The 25,267-nt window shown below is 44.1% G+C and overlaps 1 protein-coding gene across 1 annotated transcript in view; it reads left to right on the forward strand.

The window, feature by feature from the left end:
• Positions 1-25,267, forward strand: part of PITPNM3 (PITPNM family member 3) — a 498,866-nt gene that overhangs the window by 392,085 nt on the left and 81,514 nt on the right. Inside the window, exon 10 of the mRNA XM_066599616.1 lies at positions 2,331-2,503. Within this exon, the coding sequence (XP_066455713.1) occupies positions 2,331-2,503 (173 nt within the window). The remainder of the gene's footprint in view (positions 1-2,330; positions 2,504-25,267) is intronic.

The raw sequence follows: 25,267 nt of genomic DNA on the forward strand, positions 1-25,267 counted from the left end.
AAAATCTCATCACAACCTACTAGGCTGGTGAGAAATAATATTACGTGCCTATTTCCTGCAGGAGCCATAATCAGAGTATATCATTTATGCCTTGCAGGGACATAGCTTTAGAGGTGGAGATATAGAGCCCTGGTGCTTGCTGAAGCCACCAGCATTATAAATGGCACATGATAGTTGGTGGCCCAGTTAGAGATTTTGTATTGGGACCCACAACCCTGAAGTTACGCTTAGGACCCCCTGTTTCTGTAGGGCTACAGCCAGAGACTGCTAGAGTGTCACTCAGCTGCTGTGAGTGGGATATTCTAGTGTATCCCAGTAGCTTCTATTTTTCTGCTGGCGCTGTTATAGAGCGGTGATGATGATGATTTAGATTTCCTCAAAGCTCTGCAATTTTGACTATCATTAACTAGAAATGATCACTGCTATTATGTGAGTACTAGGAAACAATATTTCACACTTCATATTAGATAATAACAATGTTAGTAATACACGGGAAAAAGATAAATCAAACTTCAACACAGTCTACTAGAACAGCAAATCAGAGCTTACGGCTCACAGTCTGTACATAGCAATTTACTTTCAGCACAATCCTAAGGAAGTTTACCAATAAAATGTTAGTCCTAACATCGAATTGTTCCTGACTAGAGATGAGCGAGCACCAAAATGCTCGGGTGCTCGTTACTGGAGTCGAACTTTCAGTGATGCTCGAGAGTTCGTTTCGAGTAACGAACCCCATTGAAGTCAATGGGTGACTCGAGCATTTTTGTATATCGCCGATGCACGCTAAGGTTTTCATTTGTGAAAACCTGGGAAATTCAAGAAAGTGATGGGAACGACACAGAAACAGATAGGGCAGGCGAGGGGCTACATGTTGGGCTGCATCTCAAGTTCCCAGGACCCACTATTAAGCCACAATAGTGGCAAGAGTGAGACCCCCCTCCTCCCCCCCGCACTGTCAGCATAAAGATCGTTCTCCTCTGCCACAGCTAACAGCTGTGGCAGAGAAGAACGATGTTAGCCCATTGAATTCAATGGAGCCGGCAATACAGCCGGCTCCATTGAAAGCAATGGGCTGCCGGCGATCGCGGGATGAATTGTCGGGAAGGGCTTAAATATATAAGCCCTTCCCTGCAATTCATCCAGAAATGTGTAAAAAAAAAAAATATATATATACTCACCTTGTCCCGGCAGACGGAGTTCAGCGCCGCCGGCCTGCAGTGGGTGTGAAGGGGGTGTGAGCCAGACATGCCCCTGATTGGCTCAGCGCTGAGCCAATCAGAGGCAGGTCTCACTCACACCCATTCATGAATTCATGGGTTGCAGAGGGGAGGGGGGGAGAGAGAGAGCTCCCCACTGCTACCCCCCGCTCCACCACGCCGCCCCCCAAGCGCCCCCTTAATCTTTTCGTCCGAGTAGTCAGTTACTTGGAAAAAGCGGTGCTTGAGTGCAAAAGCACCCTAAACGGGTAAGTTCGCTCATCTCTAGTGGCCAGTAGATGATGCCAACAGCCTCTCTATATACATCTCTATTAAATATTAATAACCCAATATTTCTCAGCACAACTTAGGTGACCATGCAATATTGTCAACAGCAAATGTGATAAATCTATCATAAACCCCATGTAACAACAAAGAACATGCCCACTCAATGTTATTCTTCTACATGCATACCTTAGTTTTTTTTAATGAGGCTGACCTCACTTACAACTTGATGATGGTAAATTCTGCAATGTCCTTCTAAAGCAGCTTGATCCATTGGCTCCCTGGAGCAGTTACAAACTCTTTCTTTCCCACTGTATATGGTAGATGTAGTCTGTGACACAACTTTATAAAGTCTTACTGCAATGGTTGCACATTGAAATCTTCAGCATCTTCGGAGGAGCTTGCAACAAACATCCAGCTGCCTGCACTTTTCTAGGCAGGATAATGCTTTCCTTCCTCCAGCTCCCAGCAGCACCACCACATTTTGCTGCAGTACAAGGTCCCATGTCCCACAGACTCCAGCTGGCTCTCCTTCACAACACCCGACATACCATTCTCTGCTTCTCTCCTTTTGTGGTGCAGCAAACAATACCTTTTATAGTCCCGACCTCAGCCTATCGGTAGATGGCCTTCTGGGCATGCTCAGTTCAAATTGTTGCAAATTTTGCCGCATTTGCTGGTTTATTGCTAAATTTGTCTCATTTCATGGTCGTGTAATTTCTAGTTTAACTCCTTCACAGTAGAACAAATAGACATTCAGATTGTCTTGAAAGTTCCCAATTGATTGGGACATCTGTCCCTTGACTGATGGGCTTAAAATATTTTTATTAACGTTTTCCTTTTCTCCAGCATCCATTCAAGTGTCCTGAAGGACGATATGGACTTTCCCAGAGCAGGAAGCTCTAATCTTTGTGAAGAAAGCCTGGGCCGTTTTGACTTTGAAGTGTCAGACTTTTTCTTGTTTGGTTCTCCACTGGGCCTAGTATTGGCTATGAGAAGGACAGTTTTGCCTGCACTGGATGGTAAGAATGTTTTGTAACATCAATATTCTGCTGTATTAATGCTTTTTTCATTCATTGTAATTCTTTATTTCTTTATAACTTTTCTATTTCCTTGTAATTGTGATACCCATTGGCCCCAATGTTGGCTGAGGTTAATGCTAATATTGCCTATTATAGGATCCTGATCCAGACACCAGTTCCAGTGATATGGTTCTATGCCTGCTGTCAATTTTCATATATTCTTTATGGACAAATATGGCTCGTATGTCACAGGTTGGGATATACTGGTCTTTAATAGAGATGAGCGAGCATACTCGTTAAGGCAATTTACTCGAGAGAGCATCGCCTTTTTCGAGTACCTGCTAGCTCATTCCTGAAGATTCAGGGGGGGGGGGGTCGCGGGGGTGAGCAGGGGGTTGCGGAGGGGATTGGGAGGGGGATAGAGAGATCTCTCTCACTCTCCACCGCCACTTCGCGCCGCCCCCCGCCCCTGAATCTTCAGGAATGAGCCAGCAGGTACTCGAAAAAGGCGATGCTCTCTCGAGTAAATAGTCTTAACGAGTATGCTCGCTCATCTCTAGTCCTTAAGTTTTCCTATCTATACTACTGGAAGCAAGATGCTGAATCAAATGGTGGCCAAGTCTTTGTCATTTGTAAAGTGTAGCATTGCAGGATATTAGGCTGAACTGGATGGGCAATTTTTTTTCTTTTGGTTTTGCACTTTTTGGGAGGTATAATAGGGCTTACATTTGACTTTCTTGATGGTTTAATATACGCTTTTTGTATGCAGTTATGGTCAAGTATTCCAATAAGTATATAGGTTTTATTATCTTACAATGTCAGAGACTATGCCCTTTAAATAGGCCATGGTATAAGTTAAGTATGGCTTTTAAATGTTTGATTGCTCTTACAAAACATAGCAGAACATTACAATCAGCCTTACAGCATCTCTGTAGAGCTTCCCTTGTCACTTCCTAGATGTCCTCTTCTCACTCCCATAGAACTGTGAGTACCTAATTGACGTATAAATCCACACGTGGATCTTTCACCACTAACAACACTGAGATGTCACTGTGACATGATAGAGTATTCTATGTTACTTTAAGCTAATCTATTCTTGTGAAGGTGACAGACAGTTCTGAACATAGGGGATAACAATATTTAAATTGTATCTAGAATCTAGACCAATTTTCTGGTCACTTCCAGTCTTTGTCCCAAAAGGTCTTTGAGTCTGTGACATTGAAATTTGGCAACCATGCTTGGGAGGTCCACTTGAGTTTGCACATGATATATACATATGTTTGGAGGGTTATAAAAGAGAACCTTTTAGATCTCCTACTTGTATTCCTCAAGAAATATCACATCTAGGGCATTTTCTTAGCACTTTGCCTTATGCTGTTCCCTTGGTTTTTCCTTCTAGAACTGGATGAATAAATTGACAGCTGGATGTTACCATTTTTCATGTGAAAAAGACGTCTCACTATACAGTTTTGCACTGTTAGCACTAATTGGACAGCTTTAGAGTTTGAAGGGGCACACCCCTTTGACAAGCAGAATAGTAAAAATCAATTTGTCAATTTATCCATATATTTCCTAGCAGAATTAAGGCCCATTTAGACACAACGAGAATTGCTCAAAAATCGCTCAAAGCCATCTTTTGAGCGATTCTTGTTCTGTCTAAATGCAGGGACATTGTGCAGTTTTCATGCACGAGTCACTGATCGCTGAATTCTAGCTCGCTAGAATTGAGCGATTAGCTGTTATTAGCAGAGCAGGCTGTTATCAGTGGAGCAGGCTGTTATCAGCCGGCTGCGCTGATAAGATTCTCTGTGCCTGTGTCCTGCTGTGAATCCACAGCAGAGACACTAGCAGTCAGCGCTGAGAAGAATACATCTGTTTGCTTATGCAAAAGAGCTGTATTGTTCTATTAGTGGCCACAGCTGTGTCCCGCTCCGCCTGCATATTCTATAGTAGCTACTTAGCTACTTTCAAGTATGCAAAGATGATCGCACAAAACTGTCATTTAAATTATCGTTTGAGTGAGTTTTGAGCGATTATCTTCAAGTGTAAATTGGGTCTAACAGAGGAACAGGACAATTCATCTTTTTAACCCCTTAGTGACAAAGCCTGTTTACGCCTTAGTGACGGAGCCAAATTTTGGAAATCTGACATGCGTCGTTCAACGTAGCATAACTCCGTAAAGGCTTTACATATCCAAGTGATTCTGACATTGTTTTTTCAGCACATGTTGTATTTCATTTTGGTTGTAAAAAGAGACTGATATAATTTGCGTATATTTATTAAAAGTACCAATATTGGAAAAATTTTGAAAAAATTATCATTTTTTCAAATTTTCAACTGTAATATCTCAAATATGTCCAAACATACTGTACAAATTTTTGATAAGATATATATTTCCATCTGTTTACTTTATTCTGAATGCACACTTGAAAAACTTTTGTGTTTTTTTGAGGAACACTTTGTTTTCCTGCACCAAGCCAAGTTTGCAAAGGCTCATGAGTGTCAGAATAATACCCCCCCAAATGACCCCATTGTAAAAACTACACCCCTTAATGTATTCACTGAGGGGTGTCATGAGTATTTTGACCCTACCAGTTTTTTTCAGGAATTAATTCAACTTAGAGGAGAAAAAATAAAATTTCATAGTTTTGCAAATATGTCATTTTAAAGACATATTTTTTCCTATATTGCCCATGAAAATGAGGATTTACGCCCCAAAATGGATACCCCCGTTTCTCCCGTGTTCAGAAACATACCCATTGTGGCCCTAATCTTATGTCTGGATGCACAACGGGACCCAAAATGAAAGGAGTAGTCGGTGTCTTTCAGAACATAAATTTAGCTTGAAGGCGTTTTAGACCCATAGCACTTTTGTAGAGCTCTTGAGCGGCCAAAACCAAAGAGAACCCCCACAAGTGACCCCATTTTAAAAAATAGACCCCTTAACGAATATATCTAGTGGTGTACTGCCCATTTTGACCCCACAGTTTTTGAATGAATTCAAGCAAAGCAAAAGGAAAAAAATGTGATTTTCGTTTTTTTGGCAATTCTGTCGTTTTAAAAACTGCTTTTTTGGTACAGCACACACATGAATGAAGTTTTGCACCCCAAAATAGATACCCCTGTTTGTCCCGTGTTCAGAGAGATACCCATTGTGGCCGTAATCTTATGTGTGGATGCACAACGGGACCCAAAATGAAAGGAGTAGTCGGTGGCTCTCAGAACATAAATTTTCCTTGAAGGCGTTTTAGGCCCCATAGCACTTTTGTAGAGCTCTTGAGCGGCCAAAACCAAAGAGAACCCCCAAAAGTGACCCCATTTTGAAAACTAGACCCCTTAACGAATTTATCTAGGGGTGTACTGCCCATTTTGACCCCACAGTTTTTGAATGAATTCAAGCAAAGCAAAAGGAAAAAAATGTGATTTTCGTTTTTTTGGCAATTCTGTCGCTTTAAAAACTGCTTTTTTGGTACAGCACACATATGAATGAAGACTTGCACCCCAAAATGGATACCCCTGTTTGTCCCGTGTTCAGAGACATACCCATTGTGGCCCTAATCTTTTGTCTGGATGCACAACGGGGCCCAAAATAAAAAAGAAGTAGTCGGTAGCTTTCAGAACAGAAATTTAGCATGAAGGTGATTTAGGCCCCATTGCCCACTTGTAGAGCTCTTGAGCGGCCAAAACGACAGAGAACCCCAACAAATGACCCCATTTTGAAAACTAGACCCCTTAACGAATTAATCTAGGGGTGTACTGTGTATTTTTACCCCACAGTTTTTGAATAAATCTAAGCAAAGCAGAAGGAAAAAATTACGTTTTTCATTTTTTTGGCAATTTTGTCAATTTAAAAACAGTTTTTTTTGCACAGTTTACATAGGAATGAAGACCTTCACCCCAAAATGGATACCCCCATTTGTCCCGTGTTCAAAAACATACCCATTGTGGCCCTAATCTACTTATAGGACACATGGTTAGGCCTGTAATGCAGGGAAAACACGTCGGATTTCAGGGCAGAACTGAATAAATTTAAGGCCCCATTGTTCATTTGTACGGAATTAAAATTGATTCCCTAAAAATCCCCCGCCCCTCCCCCACACACTCCGCGCCCTTTTCGGCGTTCCCCAAATCTTAGATAAAAGTAATAATGTGAACTGTGTGGTATTTCCGAAGACAGGGGTAATTACGGAGGCTGGTTGGGATGGGTACATGGGGCAATAAAACCGTGTATCCCCCCTCCTCTCATGCTTTTTGGGGGTCATTTCTTGACCTCAGTGGTGGGTATAGGGTGTAAAAAGTGGCGCTCTGTGAGTCTCCGTAAGCTTGATGAGGTGCGGCAGTCTCGCACAGAAGACGCTCAACAAGCTGCTCCTGGAACTGCATGAAGGCGAGCGTTCCCGGGGCTTCTTGTAAATTGCATATTACAGGTAGCGGTCTGAATAACGCTCACACGGCCGTAGGTGGAATCCGCTTGCGGAGGCCCGCAGCGGATCCCGGCTGTGAGCCCGGCTGTGTCCCTGCGTATGGCCGCCTATTGTACTGCGCATAACTCCCTACTCACACAGGCGGTCATTCGCAGTACTTTTTTTAAATTTGTATTTCCCGCACTGTCGCTTAGCGATGACCCGGGTACCTGCAGCCCGTATACAATGTAGTTGCGTATGGGCTGCAGGTATATCCATGACCATGGAGCACAATGGGCTCTATGTTGCGGATATCCGCGGTAAAATAGAACCTGCTGCGTTCTCTTTTCTGCGAGTGGATTACGCAATTCCGACCTGCTAATGTGAGCGAAATTGTGTAATCCAATGCGCTTCATCTGTGTATTACCGCGGATCAGACGCATGCGGAATCTGTAATTCCTATCCGGTCATGTGAGACCGGCCTAAGGTAGATCGCTACCTTTTTATCACGTGACCAGGGACCGCTCAACGAGGCCACCGGTCACTGCTCCAGGCTCTCGGCGACCGTTGGTCGCTGGGAGCAAGGAGATTTTAAATTTCCTGTGCTCCCCGACTCCTGCGCATGTGTTCACTGTTTTGCCGGTGGTCGCATGTGCAGAATCCGGGTAAGTTCACGGAGGAAGATCGCGTCGGGGTGCAAATACGGAGGCCTCCGGTAAAACGTTTCATCTCCTCTCACCGATCGCATCGGTGAGGGGAGATGAAGCTTCACCTTTTTTTTACTTTTTCGTGATCGCCATTATCCATTGGATAACGGCGAACACGTGACAAGGAACCGCTCACCGCGGCCCCCGTGAAATCTCCAGGCTCTCGGCAAAGTTTTGTAGCCAGGAGCAGGGAGATTTTAAATTATCCTGGCAATCCACGGCTTTTGCGCATGCGTCCGCCATGTTGGTGACGGGCGTGTGCGCAGAAGCTGGGGTAAGGTCCGCGAATAAATCCGCGGGCCTTAGGTACGTCATTTCATCCTCCCTCACGGATATGATCCGTGGGGGGAGATGAAACGCAAGCTTTTTTAACTTTTTTAAAAAACTTTTTAAAACTTTTAAAAACTTTTTTTTTTACTTTTACCCCTTTTTTTCACTTTTTACACTTTTTTTTTTACTTTACATGATCACTGTCATCCATTGGATAACAGTGATAATGTCCCCGGTATAATCTCTCTGTTCCTGGCTACACATGGCAGCCAAGAGCAGAGGGATTTTAAATTTCCCGGGGCTCGAGCCCGTCTGTGTACGCGCCCGATGTCAATCATCGGGTGCGCATGCGCAGACGGGGATTCGGGTCCCGGGACATCGGGGAGGACTTAGGTGAGTATTTTTACCTCCCTTCATGGATCCGATCCATGAGGGGAGGTGAAACTGACTTTTTTTTTTTTACTTTTTCGTGATCGCCTCTATCCCCAGTAACACCTCCTGGTTCCCGGCTGCCTTCAGGAGCCGGGAGCCAGGAGATTTCAAATTTGCCGGGGACTCCCGGGCTTCTGCGCATGCGCCTGACGTCATCGTCTGGCACGCATGCGCAGAAGACCGCCGGCGGGTCCGGGAGGACCCGATCCCCAGGGGACACCGCCGACAAGCCAGGTAAGAATTTTCAGCTGCTCTGATGGATCCGATCCATCAGGGCAGCTGAATATCTAACTTTTTAGGCACTTTTCTTTACTTTTTTGCGATCGGCGCTATCCATTGGATAGCGCCGATCGCAATACCGGGGGGGGGGGGGGGACTGCCCGCATCCTGGGATGACAGCTCCATGCTGGGCATTAATCCAAAGAGGATGCATAAAACTACGTCCTCTAGGATTAAAGCCCACTTACTGAGGACGTAGTTTCCCCATGGGGCAGTCGTTAAGGGGTTAAGTTAAGATGTTTTTTAGTGTACAAGTAAATACAAAGTGTTTAAAAGGGTATTCCCATCTTGGCTTTTGACAGCCGAGATGGGAAACCATTGCTATAGTTACCAGTCACCTGTTTGGAATCTATGGGAATGCTTCAGCCCAGCATTGTTTCCATAGCTCTCATTGAAGTGAATAGCAGCTACGGAAACGCATAGTACAGCGTGTAACTCCCTAGTTATGGAAAGAGAGTAGCACGGTGTGCTATGCTGGTTCTGTAGCTCTCATTCATTTCAATGAGAGCTACCAAAACAGCTCTGGGTTGAAGCGCTCAACTCTGTTTAACATGTGGTCAAAAACAGAGGACCGGGATTTCCCATCTTAGCCATGAAAAACCAAGATGGGAATATCCCTTTAAGAAAACAGACATGGTCCTACTAAAAACAAGGAATTCTAATGTCCGAACTTCAGAGAAATCTCACATAGGTTACTTAATTTGTTATTGCTCTATAGTTGGGATTTGAAGTTATCTTACTGTTTCTCTGGTGTGGGCATAAGAGTAATACATCTCCAGGCTACGTAGTGACACTTTTTTCTTGTGCTGTACTTTTATTCAGACAGGTAATTTATTCAGCAACGGGGTCATTTTTGTAGGACATAGTGAACTTTTTGAGCTTTGAGTATTTCAACCACTATGGGAGTTCTGTGTGTAGACAACCTTCGATGCCTCTGCAGGACACACAGGGGCCAACAAGGAATACCGTAGTAGGTAGTTGTGATGACTAGGCTCTCCCCTCAATGTGCACATGGTGCAGGTCCTAGAAGAGGCTAGGCACTACCTCTCAGTTAGCAGATACCACTCAGGGGCTATTGACAGCAGAATACCGCCTGCTTTCTGTTTCAACACCAACTATTCCAGTCCACTTTGACTTTAAACCATTCTTGCCAACAAACATTCACTATTTTTTCTTTCAGGGTACAGTCACAAATCGCTGATTTACTGCAGATTTTGGTGCAGATCTGCAGCGGATTTCACCCTTTCAATGAAATTCGGATTGAAGGAGGGAAATCCGCTGCAGATCTGCACAAAAATCTGCATCAGTGAAGTGTGAACGCACCCTAAGGTCTTCCTTGGTAGAATTCCTCACTTTCAGAAGTTATAAACTGTCTTTGAAAACTTACTTGCAAGACAGATCGGCTATATTTCTGAGGATACAGTTTGGCATAGGAAGATAAGGGTTTTAGTAGTGGGGTAACGTCTATGGATTAAGTTCAGATCTACCTTCCTCTCAAGTTCTAGATCTTGCTCAAGACCTAGTTCAATGCATTTCTTCACTTTCTTGCTCTTTAGCACTGTGTGTCACTTTAAAGGGCTTATAAATTTCCCCAATCTGGAGCATAGCCTGGAGTACAAGACAAAAGGTCTCTCTGTTTTCCTTATGCCAAGCAACACCAACGCTAACCCAATACAGCGGAACAAAAGTGTTAGTGTTAAGAAGTGCCTAATAATACATCCCCAGTACTTTGATTTCTACAAGTATTATTGCATTTATTAGGAGTCTTCTATCAAAGCTATACATCAGGAAATCAGACAAATACCTTTGTTTGACGTGATGTGACCACAGCCCAATTCTGCATTTGAGGCGAACTTGTGCACAACATGTTGTTTCTCATGGGCCCTTAATATTACTAATTGTCATATAAAGATATTGAGAAAGTGTCCTCCCAGCTGTCCATTATCACTCAAATCTACTGTGATGATAGATAGATATGAGATAGATAGGTATTAGAGATGAGCGAGCACCAAAATGCACGGGTGCTCGTTACTCGGGTCGAACTTTTCGCGATGCTCGAGGGTTTGTTTCGAGTAACGAACCCCATTGAAGTCAATGGGCGACCCGAGCATTTTTGTATATCGCCGATGCTCGCTAAGGTTTTCATTTGTGAAAATCTGGGCAATTCAAGAAAGTGATGGGAACGACACAGAAACGGATAGGGCAGGCGAGGGGCTACATGTTGGGCTGCATCTCAAGTTCCCAGGTCCCACTATTAAGCCACAATAGCGGCAAGAGTGCCCCCCCCCCCCCCCTCCCAACAACTTTTACTTCTGAAAAGCCCTCATTAGCAATGCATACCTTAGCTAAGCACCACACTACCTCCAACAAAGCACAATCACTGCCTGCATGACACTCCGCTGCCACTTCTCCTGGGTTACATGCTGCCCAACCCCCCCTCACGACCCAGTGTCCACAGCGCACACCAAACTGTCCCTGCCCAGCCTTCAGCTGTCCTCATGCCACGCCACCCTCATGTCTATTTATAAGTGCGTCTGCCATGAGGAGGAACCGCAGGCACACACTGCAGAGGGTTAGCACGGCTAGGCAGCGACCCTCTTTAAAAGGGGCGGGGCAATAGCCCACAATGCTGTTCAGAAGCAATGAGAAATCCAATCCTGTGCCACCTCCATCAGGAGCTGCACACGTGGGCATAGCAATGGGGAACCTATGTGCCACACACTATTCATTCTGTCAAGGTGTCTGCATGCCCCAGTCAGACCGCGTTTTTTTATAAATAGTCACAGGCAGGTAAAACTCCGCAATGGGAATTCCGTGTGCACCCACAGCATGGGTGGCTCCCTGGAACCCACCGGCTGTACATTAATGTATCCCATTGCAGTGCCCATCACAGCTGAGGTAACGTCCGATTAAATGCAGGTGGGCTTCGGCCCACACTGCATGCCCCAGTCAGACTGGGGTTCTTTAGAAGTGGACACATGCAGTTACAACTCCCTGTGGACCGACAGCATGGGTGGGTGCCAGGAAGCCACCGGCGGTACATAAATATATACCATTGCAGTGCCCAACACAGCTGAGGTAATGTCGTGCTTAATGCAGGTGGGCTTCGGCCCACACTGCATGCCCCAGTCAGACTGGGGTTCTTTAGAAGTGGACACATGCAGTTACAACTCCCTGTGGACCGACAGCATGGGTGGGTGCCAGGAAGCCACCGGCGGTACATAAATATATCCCATTGCAGTGCCCAACACAGCTGAGGTAACGTCAGCTGTAATGCAGGTGGGCTAAAAATTCATTTGATTACACTGTAGGCGAGGGCCCCCAAAAATTGGTGTACCAACAGTACTAATGTACCTGAGAAAGCTTGCTCATGCCCAACCAAGAGGGCAGGTGAAATCCATTAATCGCTTTGGTTAATGTGGCTTAATTTGTAACTAGGCCTGGAGGTAGCCCAGTTAAAATAAAAATTGGTTGAGGTGAAAGTTTCAACGCTTTAATGAGCATTGAAACGTATAAAAATTGTTCAGAAAAATTATATGACTGAGCCTTGTGGGCCTAAGAAAAATTGCCCGTTTGGCGTGATTATGTGAGGTTTCAGGAGGAGGAGCAGGAGGAGAAGGAGGAATATTATACACAGATTGATGAAGCAAAAAGGTCCCCGTTTTTGATGGTGATAGAGAACGATGCTTCCATCCGCGGGTGCAGCCTACGTATTGCTTAGGTATCGCTGCTGTCCGCTGGTGCAGAAGAGAAGTCTGGGGAAATCCAGGCTTTGTTCATCTTGATGAGTGTAAGCCTGTCGGCACTGTCGGTTGACAGGTGGGTACGCTTATCCGTGATGATTCCCCCAGCCACACTAAACACACTCTCTGACAAGACGCTAGCCGCAGGACAAGCAAGCACCTCCAGGGCATACAGCGCGAGTTCAGGCCACGTGTCCAGCTTCGACACCCAGTAGTTGTAGGGGGCAGAGGCGTCACCGAGGACGATCGTGCGATCGGCTACGTACTCCCTCACCATCCTTTTACAGTGCTCCCGCCAACTCAGCCTTGACTGGGGACCGGTGACACAGTCTTGCTGGGGAGCCAGAAAGCTGGCAAAGGCCTTGGAGAATGGTCCCCTGCCTGCGCTGTACATGCTGCCTGATCTCTGCGCCTCCATTGCTACCTGGCCCGCGGAAATGCGCCTTCGGCCACTAGCGCTGTCGGATGGGAAGTTTACCATCAGTTTGTCCACCAGCGCCCTGTGGTATAGCATCATTCTCGAACCCCTTTCCTCTTCGGGAATGAGAGTGGAAAGGTTCTCCTTGTACCGTGGGTCGAGCAGTGTGTACACCCAGTAATCCGTAGTGGCCAGAATGCGTGTAACGCGAGGGTCACGAGAAAGGCATCCTAACATAAAGTCAGCCATGTGTGCCAGGGTACGTGTATGCAACACATGGCTGTCCTCACTCGGAAGATCACTTTCAGGATCCTCCTCCTCCTCCTCCTCATCCTCCTCCTCCTCTGGCCATACACGCTGAAAGGATGACAGGCAAGCAGCATGTGTACCCTCAGCAGTGGGCCAAGCTGTCTCTTCCCCCTCCTCCTCCTCCCCCTCCCCCTCCTCCTCAACGCGCTGAGATATAGACATGAGGGTGCTCTGACTATCCAGCGACATACTGTCTTCCCCCGCCTCCGTTTCCGAGCGCAACGCGTCTGCCTTTATGCTTTGCAGGGAACTTCTCAAGAGGCATAGCAGAGGAATGGTGACGCTAATGATTGCAGCATCCCTGCTCAGCATCTGGGTAGACTCCTCAAAGTTTTCAAGGACCTGGCAGATGGCTGCCAACCAGGCCCACTCTTCTGTAAATAATTGAGGAGGCTGACTCCCACTACGCCGCCCATGTTGGAGTTGGTATTCTGCAATAGCTCTATGCTGCTCATAGAGCCTGGCCAACATGTGGAGCGTAGAGTTCCACTGTGTGGGCACGTCGCACAGCAATCGGTGCACTGGCAGATGAAACCGATGTTGCAGGGTCCGCAGGGTGGCAGCGTCTGTCTTGGAGTTGCGGAAATGTGCGCTGACCCAGCGCACCTTTCCGAGCAGGTATGACAAGTGGGGGTAGCTTTTCAGAAAGCGCTGAACCACCAAATTAAAGACATGGGCCAGGCATGGCACGTGCGTGAGGCTGCCGAGCTGCAGAGCCGCCACCAGGTTACGGCCGTTGTCACACACGACTATGCCCGGTTGGAGGCTCAGCGGTGCAAGCCAGCGGTCGGTCTGCTCTGTCAGACCCTCCAACAGTTCGTGGGCCGTCTGACTCTTCTCTCCTAAGCTGAGTAGTTTCAGCACGGCCTGCTGACGCTTGCCCACCGCTGTGCTGCCATGCCGCGCGACACCGACTGCTGGCGACGTGCTGCTGCTGACACATCTTGATTGCGAGACAGAGGTTGCGTAGGAGGAGGAGGAGGGTGGTTTAGTGGAGGAAGCATACACCGCCGCAGATACCACCACCGAGCTGGGGCGGCGGCGGCGGGCAGCTGCAGGGGAGAGCGGGGCGGAACAGGGGGGAGATCTCTCTCTTCCTCTCTCCCCCCCCCCGCTCCCCCCTGCTGACTGCCGCTACTCACCTCTCACCCGTGCCGGCACCCGAACCTTTGGTCTCGAGCGGGCAGGTACTCGCTAAAGGCAATGCTCGCTCGAGCAATTGCCTTTAGCGAGTATACTCGCTCATCTGTAATAGCTAACTCTAGGGAAGAGAGAGGATTCAAAAAACAGATCAGAGATGCTACAAACTATGAGTTTGTAAATAAAATAGCCTGTTCATCCCTTTATCTCCAGAAATGTTTTAAAAATTACATTAAGACCGTCAATTTTTATTACGTCATTTAAAAAAATGATGGTTTATTTTTCTTCTTTGAATGGTAACAATAACTTTAGACTATCAAATGACCCCAGCTACAACACAAACTGCTTATCAATAATTGTACACTATAAAACTACTAGTGGTAGATGGATGCTGCGAAACCCAAGAGACATGTTCTTGGAATTTACAGCATTCCTGTGTGATTTATTAAAGTACTTATTGGATGATCGATAATTTCTTTCTGAGAGAAAGGTATTTGGCTTTTCTATAAAACAATGGGCTTGTGGAGAATGTAACCAACACTGAATTATGTCTCGTTTGTAGAAACATTGTCATGAGAATTGAAGAACTGATCTAAAATTGATCACTAAGTATTTCAGTTGGAATGAGTATTTCATCGTACTTTTAGAGGGTCCTTGGTAAACGTATAAACTGGATAAACCACTTCTTTCCAAAATCATGAAAAGGGGGGCAAGACAGGAATGAAAACCTCGGTGGCATATTGAATTTTCAGATGTTCTCCCCTTAAATTTATTTTTGTGGACAATCTGATTAATTTAGCACATTGATAGGGGGGTGGCATGGCTTGACTGCTGCCATGCCTTAGGCATATCCTGTCAGATGTATGGCAGTACTGTTCAATTTCCCTACCGCACTACTACATGGGAAATTAAGTAATGCACAGTGTTCCTCCAAATTATTTGGTAGTCTGTATAATGTTTGACAGGGCAGGTCCTCCAGAGCAAGGGTTGCTCTTTGTAATCAGTCCCCATTATGGTCAAGAGAGGAGGATCTTAAACAGGGGATCCCCACTTTTAAAGGAAGTCTATCATTAACTTTTTTCCCCATAAACAAATTTGAACCATAGGTAATGGATATGAAAAGAATGAAAGTGATACCTTTAATTCTCTTCACAGTGCTGTCAATGCCTTTTGTAAGTATCATACGATATGCAAATTATGCAAGGGTCGAAACCCTTTGTCTAATATTATCTCCAGCTCCCTTAGAGATACTATATGTTTCAGTCACTATGCATGTATTTTGAAATTGTGGCACATGCACAGTGTCTGGAACGCACGTTAATCATTATACAATAGTTGAGGCTTCGACTGAATGAGGAGAAGAAAGCCCAGACAAGTCCTAGCAAATGGACCACCCAGTGGACAGTTCACACTTAATTTGCACACTGTGTGCGCCCTGTGAATCCTAACGTAGTAAAATAGTATGTTAGGCTGAAGGGAGACAATATCCATCTAGTTCAGCCTGTTTCCACACCTCCTTCCCATCCTTGTTGATCCAGAGGAAGGCAAAAAAAAAAACAATGAGGCAGAAGCCAATTAGCCCTTTTGGGGGAAAAAAAATCCTTCCCGACTCCATAATGGTAGTCATTAAATCCCTAGATCAATGTTTGAAAAGTTCTTACCTAACTCCAAGACCCGAATAAACAACCCCGCTGGTTATTTAATGTTTATATCCTGTAATATCCTTCCACTCTAGAAACGCATCTAGTCCCCTCTTAAACTTCTCTATCAATTTTGCCATCACCACATCCTCAGGCAGAGAGTTCCAGTCTCACTGCTCTTACAGTAAAGAACCCCCTTCTGTGTTGGTGATGAAACCTTCTTTCCTCTAACCATAGAGGATGCCCTCTTGTTACCGTCGCAGTCCTGGGAATAAATAGATCATGGGAGAGAACCTTGTCCCCTTATGTATCTATACATCGTTATTTGGTCGCCCTTTAATCATCTTTTTTCCAGGGTTAATGCCAATTATACTTCCTATGTGTTACCCATTAGGTCACTCTCAGATGAGCATATATTAGCTCCGCATTTGGTCTGTGTTTTGCAGACTATAATATGGATGTAATGTAAACCTATGAATCTATTCACATGGCCATATTTTTCACAGCCTTTTTTTAAACTGAGCATGACTTATTTTTCACATATAGTGATGAAATACTGATGATATGCGGTTGTCACGTCATGTGTAACACATTCATAATACGGATCTGTATTACGGGCATGTTACAGTATACTTGCTTGAAAGTGTCCTTATTCTGTGCCTGTGTGTTCTGTGCTCTGCAATTATAGTGCTCAGTGGATCTCAGTTCTGTTTAGCGTTCATCTCTGAGTCCTGAACCCAAATACTCTGTAGTTAGGTGAAAAGAGATCAGTGTCACCAGTTCATTTCAGAACAGGTCCTGGTTAATCTCCTTCAGTGGGGTTTACCTTTGCAGGGTGGGTGCTCCTCTTGATAGGCCTTTCTGGTTGGTGAGGTTCTAGTATATGTGTCTGCCATTTTATTTCCACTATATTTAGTTCTGTCCATTAAAGCCTCTTACGTTAGGCCAGTGGTGGCGAACCTCCCTGAGAGCCCCCCTGCCGGCATGCATGTCGGCGGCAACTTCCTGCGGTTATGAATTCCGGCAGGGGTGCTGTGGCTTCCCTGCCAGTATTCACTAGGCGGTGCTGATCCCAGGTGCACACTGTGATGTCAGTGTGCACCCAGAATCCTCCTTCCCCTCCCCTGACGTCTCCTCCTTGGTTCCGCAAGAACAGGGGAGGAGGCGTCTGGCAGCACACTTATGTCACAGTGTGCACCTGGGATCAGTGCCAGCAGCAGTGTCGAGTAGAGTAGCAGCAGTGCTTCAATGAGGACGGAGCACTATTACTACTGGGGCTGATATAGGGGATACTATTAGTAATAGCATCCCCTATATCAGCCCCAGAAGTAATAGCATTACTACAGGGCCCACAGTGGGATGTCACTATTACCAATGGGTCACTGTGGGGGGTCACTATTACCCATGGAGCCGCTATGAGGTGTCACTATTACTGCTGTGGCCACTGTGGGGGGTCACTATTACCGCTGGGGCCACTGTGGGGGGTCACTATTACCACTGGGGCCACTGTGGGGAGGGGTAACTAATACCACTGGGGCCTCTGTGGGGGTCACTATTACTGCTGAAGCCACTCTGGAGGCCATTATTACCGATGAGGCCACTGTGAGGGTCTCTATTACCACTGAGGCCATTATGGGGGTCACTATTACCGCTGGGGCCAATATGGGGGTTAGTATTACTACTGGGGCCGTTCTGGCAGTCACTATTACTGTGCGGTCGCTGTGGGGTGTCACTATTACCGCTATAGCCACTGTGGGGGGTCACTATTACTGCTGGGGCTGCTGTGGGGGTCACTATTACCGCTGGGGCCACTCTAGAGGTCACTATTACTGCTGAAGCCACTCTGGAGGTCATTATTTACAATGAGGCCGCTGTGAGGGTCACTATTACCACTGAGGCCATTGTAGGGGTCACTATTACCGCTGGGGCCACTATGGGGGTTACTATAACCGCTGTGGTCATTCTGGGGGTCACTATTAACTTTGGGGCCACTATTACCACTGGGGCGTAAATGCTGCAGAATGTCCTCAGCGGAAATTTTCAAGGCAAATTCCACAGCATTTCCTCATCCAAAAATCAGTCAAAATCTTCACCCTGTCTATTTTGAAACAGCCCTGTCCTTTTTATAATAACAGAGGTAAAATCATACATTGTGATAAGCCCCGCCCCCTGACATGTTGACACTTTGTGATAAATAAGTGGGTTTTGGGTTCCAGTTTGGGCACTCAGTCTCTAAAAGGTTCGCCATCACTGCGTTAGACTATAGCTATCCTGTTGATATGTCCACCCACTAGACTCCTTTGTTCAGCTCTGAAATTTGTCAGCATTGGTTTCTATTATCTAGTTGTACCAGTCGTGACACATATCTTATATATACAATTGTTTATCTAGCCAGACATACTTTACCATCTAAATGTTCTAAGAACTCCTAAAAGTAGCAAACCAGTACCAGTCCGCTCTCCTCTTTGTTTTTCCATGGTTGGCCAATAACAATCAGCTCCCCTCATAGGTTCGGTAAACATTCATGACAAAAACTTTGAGAAGAAATGGTTCTAAATATCTTATATATTTACTTCTTTGTATTAAATTAGGAAATACATGTTTCATATGTCACCATTCTCCTGCCTTTTACCGGCAATAGGCATGTTCATATCAACCAGATGCCCTTCTCCTTACTAAATAACAGAACTGTTTCATCACTACTCGAAGATCCTCAGGGGATGAAACTAATGATCTTTTTAATAAGAACACTGTTACAATTAATACTTCAACTGCCGGGAAATCGTATTAGAATTAAAGATAGAAAGGAATTATGATGAAACAGATGGGCAGGAATTTGTCTGTAGCAGCAAATGTTCTGTATGTCTACGTCTTGTACATAGCGGTTGTGCAGCAGCCATTCAGTCAATCCTGATAAAATGTTCTAATTTATAACACTTTATATTCTCTACAATATTGATGTTTACTTCTATTTTATCTCCAACGAATTTCCCATGAAACTTCTTATAGAAGTGTAAATTTGTCATTTGGCAGCCTAGTCAGTGATCTCCATATACTGTATTTTACCATTCTGGAGTCCAGAGGCGTAACTTGAAGCTCCTGGGCCCCAATGCAAAACCTGTAACAGGGCCCCCAACTATAATGCTTTATTCATAGTACTGAGTTCCCTATATGGAGAAGAGAGGCCTTATGGGCCCGGGTGCAACCGCATCCGCTGCATCCTCTATAGTTACGCCCCTGCTGGACTCTACTCCTAGAGGTCTCTTCAACGCCTTATTTAGACAGCTGTATTTTCCAACCATCTGCTCTCTGTGTATTTTCCGGACAGCAAACGGACCCATTATATCCTATGAGGCTATTCACATGGGCAGGTTTTCAGACATACTGATATGTTAGAAAAATCACTGCATGTCCTATTCTGGTCCATATTCTTAGATCAGTGTTGTTCGATGTATATTGCCTTAGGCCTTGAAGTCAATGGAACATTTCGGAAAGTCATGGATTCTGCATCATTGTTAGGTGATGACGCGTGAAAAGCAATAGTTTAAAAAAAAAAAACATTCTGCACTACGCATGTCCGGTGGTGAGCCATGCGGACCATCCGCAGTACAGAGAAAAAAGGAAGTAGCCAGGTACGCGCTTCCCCGCTGCTCCTAGGACCGTATTCCACTGCGGGATTCCGCATGCGGAATCTGGCTCTACAGTGTGCAGGAGGCCTTGGGCCGAGTTCATATCAGCATTTTTATTTCCTATGTTTCTGTTTTGTCCTAAGAGCAGATAAAAAGGGAAATAAGATCCAGTAAATTCCCATTGATTTCAATGTGACTTATTTAAAAAGTGGTATCACTGCATCTGTAAAAGCACAATTTATTAAACTATCACATTATTTATTAATCTCACATGGCGAACGCTGTCAGAAAAAAACTGCAATACCAGAATTGCTCTTTATATTTCACCCCGACTCCAAGAAAAAAAATTGAATAAAAAGCAATCAAAACCACATATGTACCCCAAAAACCTATCAATAAAACCTACAGGTCACCTCACAAAGGAAAAAGCTATCACTCAACCCCACCGACAAAAAATAAAAAAGTTATGAAGGTCGAAAGATGGCAACTGAAAAAGATCTTTTATTTTTTTTTAAGTAGTACTACATAAAAAAACTATATAAATTTGGCATTGACCCACACAATAAAGATAAAATTTTAGTTTTGCTGCACTGTGAACGTCATAAAAGCAAACGGTCCACAAATATGACAATTTTTTTTCATTTCTCCACACTTAGAAATTATTAAAGTTTCACAATACAATATATGGTAAGTTAAATGGTAACATTGAAAAATACAAGTCCTCCCACAAAAAAACAAGCCCTCACATCAATTAAAAAATAAAGTTATGACTTTTTAAAATTGTGGGGAGGAAAAAATGAAAATACTAAAAAGAACTGCAGCCAGAAAGGGTTAAGAGAAAAGTAACATTAGAATAGACTTTTTAATTTAGTTACTGTGGCGGCAATTTTATTAAGGCATCCAAATCAATGGTTGGGATGAGCATTAAACGTAAAATGTATTTAGAATCCTGATTCTTTTCCCACTGAACTTCATTTTATTAGATTCTCCGCTCACTAATAAGTGTTTATTGGTAGCTGTAATAGTTTAATGAAATCAAATTAATTTATGAGGAACCACATTTTTTTCTCATCAATGAAATATGTGTTGATTTTCCACCTATTAAAATTACATAATTCGGTAAAATAAATATCAGCGTGACACTTCTTAATAAGGTAACTAATGTGTAATGAAGATAACTATTATATAATGACGAATTGTTGTATATGGCCAAACAGGCTCTACATGAAACAAGAAGAATTGTATATAATGAGCAGTATCCAGCATTAGTAAAAATAATGTGATGATCAGAATAAAACTGAAGATTTGCAATTCTATATCTTGATACATGGCTGTACATTTATAATGCATATATTTTTCTGAGAAGAACAGTATATAACATGGAAATCTAACGACGGACATCCATGCACACTGTATAATATAATGTACAATACACTACCCTGCCAAAAATACAAGAATGGCTTGTGTCTTATTAGCATCTCATGTGTCCTAAGCCATGCTGCATAGAATACAGACCCTTGGAGGTGTCAGTCATAGTTTGTGACGGGAACTACATGTGATTGGATATACAGGTTATGCCACTGTGCTCAAGCTGTCTATCACAAAGTGCAATGTATCATTCCCATTAACAATGGTGCGAGAAGCGTCATATATTGGACAGTTGAGCAATGGAAGAACATTCTATTGAGTGATTAATCACACTACTATATCTTCAAGTCAGATGGAGGCACCTGCGTGGGGAGGAGCCTGTGGAACTTCTTTCGCCTGAGTGTGTTGTGCCAACAGGTAGGTACAGCAGAGGTTCCATTATAGTCTGGGGATGTTTTAGGTGGCATAGTTTCAGTCTGTTGGTTGTAGTGGCAAGAACTATGAACATGGTGGTGTACCTTGACATTCTAGACAATAATGTGCTGCTAATACTGTCTCAATACTCTGGGAATGGTCAGTAATACTTCCAATATGACAAAGTGGCTTGTCACAAATCCAACGCTGTTTTACGTTGGTTCGAGGATATGATTAGAGATGAGCGAGCACCCAAATGCTCGAGTCCGCGTTATTCGAGTCAAGCTTTTTGTAAAATTCGAGAGCTCTACTCGAGTAACTAACCCCATTGACTACAATGGGAGACTCGAGCATTTTTGTATGTGGGACGCCGGGTGCCGAGCTTTTTTTTTTTTTTTTCTAGGTTCGTTTCTCTCTCTCTCTCCCCTGCCTACCAGACAAAAAATTTGCCAATGACGCACGCTGCGTCGTGGCATGGAGGGGCCAAAACAGGCACGTCACAGCGGGGAAGAGCCAAAAACTGGGGCGGGGTCAAACACGGCTTGATGCTCATTCGAGTAACAAGCACCATCGATTACGCTAATACTCGAACGAGCATCAAGCTCGGCAGAGTATGTTCGCTCAACTCTAGATATGAATGTTCCACGATTGGACTGGCTGCACACTATGGAACATCTTTGGGACAAACTCCAACTTTTGGTGAGGAAATATGAACAGAGTCCATCTTCTTTGAGTGAACTCACCAGACATTTGCAGGATGAATGAAGGGAAATACCAGCTGTATTTCACTGCGAAATTCAAAGCGTTTTTTTTCTCCAGGGGACTATGGGACTTGGTAATGTTAAAATCGTGATTTCGCGGTAAATTGCGATTTTGCGCGATTGCGATTTTGACATTAACAAGTCCCATAGACCACTGGAGAAAAAAAACGCTGCGAATTTCGCAGTGAAAAAGAACTGTAGTGGATAGTCACCCTTAGGCCTTAGTCAGACGGGCTTTTTTTGCGCGATTTGCGCATGCACATGCGTCCGGCGATTTTTTAAAACCATTGCTTTGCAATGGTATCGGACACATGAGCGCTTTTTATGCGCTCGTCCGATAAAGTATAGAACAGAAATCGCAAATTGCACCTATCTGCGATCTGCGATTCCTGTTCTCTTCTCTATATGCGCTCAATGGGGCCGGCGGCAGCAGCGCCGACCCCATTGAGAACATATAGAAGACAAATCATTCTTCTCTGCCACAGCTGTAACAGCTGTGGCAGAGAAGAACGATGTTTGCCCATTGAATTCAATGGAGCCGGCAATACAGCAGGTTCCACTGAAAGCAATGGGCTGCCGGCGTGCGCGGGATGAATTGTCGGGAAGGGCTTAAATATAGAAGCCCTTCCCTGCAATTCATCCAGAAATGTGTTAAAATAAAAAATATATATATACTTACCTTGTCCCGGCAGACGGAGTTCAGCGCGGCCGGCAGTGGGTGTGAAGGGGGTGTGAGTCAGACCTGCCTCTGATTGGCTCAGCGCTGAGCCAATCAGGGGGCAGGTCTGACTCACACCCCCTTCACACCCACTGCAGGCCGGCTGCGCGGAACTCCGGCTGCCGGGAGCAGGTGAGTATGGATATATTTTTTATTTTAACACTTTTCTGGATGAATTGCAGGGAAGGGCTTCTATATTTAAGCCCTTCCCGACAATTCATCCCACACTCGCCCGCAGCGCATTTCTTTCAATAGAGTCGGCTGTATTGCCGGCTCCATTGAATGCAATGCGCTGGACAGCTCCAGCCCGTTTCTAATGAAACGCGGCTAGGAGCAGATTTTCGGGCGACTTTCGGGCACCGGTCACGCGATTTGCAGATGCGCATCCGTCATGCGATCCGCAAATCGCACGAAAAAACGCCCGTCTGACTAAGGCCTTAGTCTTAACCTATGTAAAGTACTACTTTACATACTACTAAATACTACTTTTCTTTCTCAGGTGGCCAATTACTTTTAGTAGGATAGTGTATGTATAGAGCTGACAGTCAATAAATAAAAAGTTACTTTGTAATCTTATTTCTATTAACAATGGAACCATGGCAGAGCTTTTTTTTTCTGTTTTCCAAAAGAGGAAGATTGGGCGTAGTTGTGGATAGTTGTTCATTAAGTCAAACAGTTCTATAGCAGAACTGTAACTTGAACATCCTAGGCCCTTAAGAGGAATAACCAACACAATGATGTCACAGAACATAATTAATAAACACTGTAAAGCTATGGGTTTATGGGATATTAATGTCACTGTATGGGAATAGTATGAATATGAAACAACAATCCAGCAACCAAATGGAGATGGGAAAAACTTCAAACTTTATTAATCCATACAAAAAGCACCACTTGATTAATTAATTTTAAAGTTTTTCCCATCTCCCCCTGGTTGCTGGATCATTTTTTCATATGGGTATACTGACACATGGTTGGAGTGCAATCTAACCAGGAGATTCAGCACAGGAGGGGTGAGCTTTCTTTTTTCTCTCTGTATGGGAAAAATCAAAATAGGAATAATGTCACAGAATAGACTTAATAAATACAGCAATGTCACAGAACGGGGATAATAAACAATGATGTCACAGCCAAAGGTTAAAAACCACATTAGGGTATAATAGAGATAATACACACAATACAATGGACATTGAAGAGTTAATGCACATTGCTGTGATGTTAACAGTTTATAAGTAATGTGCACAGTGATGTCATAAGACAGGGATGATGTCACCGTCTAGGGATGGTATACATAGTGACATCACAGCTATGACCACAGTGATGTCACAGCATGGGGATAATAAACAGGGCATTATTAAACCAGGATAATTCACGTAGCGATGCCAACGAAACACAAGTAATGTTACAGAACAGGAATTATAAACAATGATGTGACAGCAAAAGGCTAAGGACGACAGTGAGGTTGCACAGATAATATGTCACATAGTACATTGATAATATACCTTGAAGTGTTATTGGGCACAGTTACTATATTACAGTATGGGAATATTGTACAGTGATGTCACAAAACAGGAATGATGTCACATAGACTAGAGATGATAAGCAGTGATGTCACAGCTAATGGCTAAAGATAACAATGATGTTACAGCTAAAGGCTAAGAATCAAAGTCATGTAACAGCAATGGATAATAGATGCAGCTTCATGGTACAAAATATAATGTATGAAGTGATGTCATAATATAGGGATAATAAATAGTGATGTCATAGTATAGAGAATAAACACTGTTATTTCCTTATGAATCAGAGTGACCATCGAGACCCTCAATCCCTATAAAGCCCTTGTGAGTGTAACCTCTGCACTCCTATAGTTAAAGGGAACGTATCAATGATATTTTTTTATTAATTAAAATCGAGTAGTGAAATATTTTCCAGTTTTCCAATCTGTTTTAATTTTCTGATTGTAGAATTCTTTATTCTTTAGTCTGTACATGACTAATGGGGCTGACGTCTTGCCTGAGCTGCATTTAACAGTATTTAGAGATGCTTTACAACAGAAACCATGGGCCATTCACACAATGGACAGGACTGGACGCGTTAATTTCTATGGGAGACTGTTTTAAGGCCAATTTACATGTCACGATTATCACTCAAAATTCTTCAAACAACCTAAAATGAGCAAAAATCGTTACATGTAAACGCGGGCATCCTGCAGTTTTCATTTGAACAATGATTTTAAGGTGAAGAGATAAGTATCTCTCAATAGACTGCACACTGTTATCTCCTCTGGAGGTGGCAGATAACATTGTAATTTGCCGCCAGCTGCAAGAAGAGCAATGCAGCTGTGTGCACAGTTGGGCATGTGATTAATCATGCTGGGCTCTGCAAACAGCTTTTGGAGGCCCTTTTACATGCAAATTAAGATGATAAAGTGTTAATGGTCATTAACAATTTATGCAAATCGCAGATAAATTGCAAAATCTTTCAATCTTTCAGTTGTTTGAAAGATTATATTTCCATGTAAATAGACCTTTAG

The sequence above is a fragment of the Eleutherodactylus coqui genome, chromosome 4 (genome assembly GCF_035609145.1).
Source record: "Eleutherodactylus coqui strain aEleCoq1 chromosome 4, aEleCoq1.hap1, whole genome shotgun sequence".
In the NCBI taxonomy this organism is placed as follows: Eukaryota; Metazoa; Chordata; class Amphibia; order Anura; family Eleutherodactylidae; genus Eleutherodactylus; species Eleutherodactylus coqui.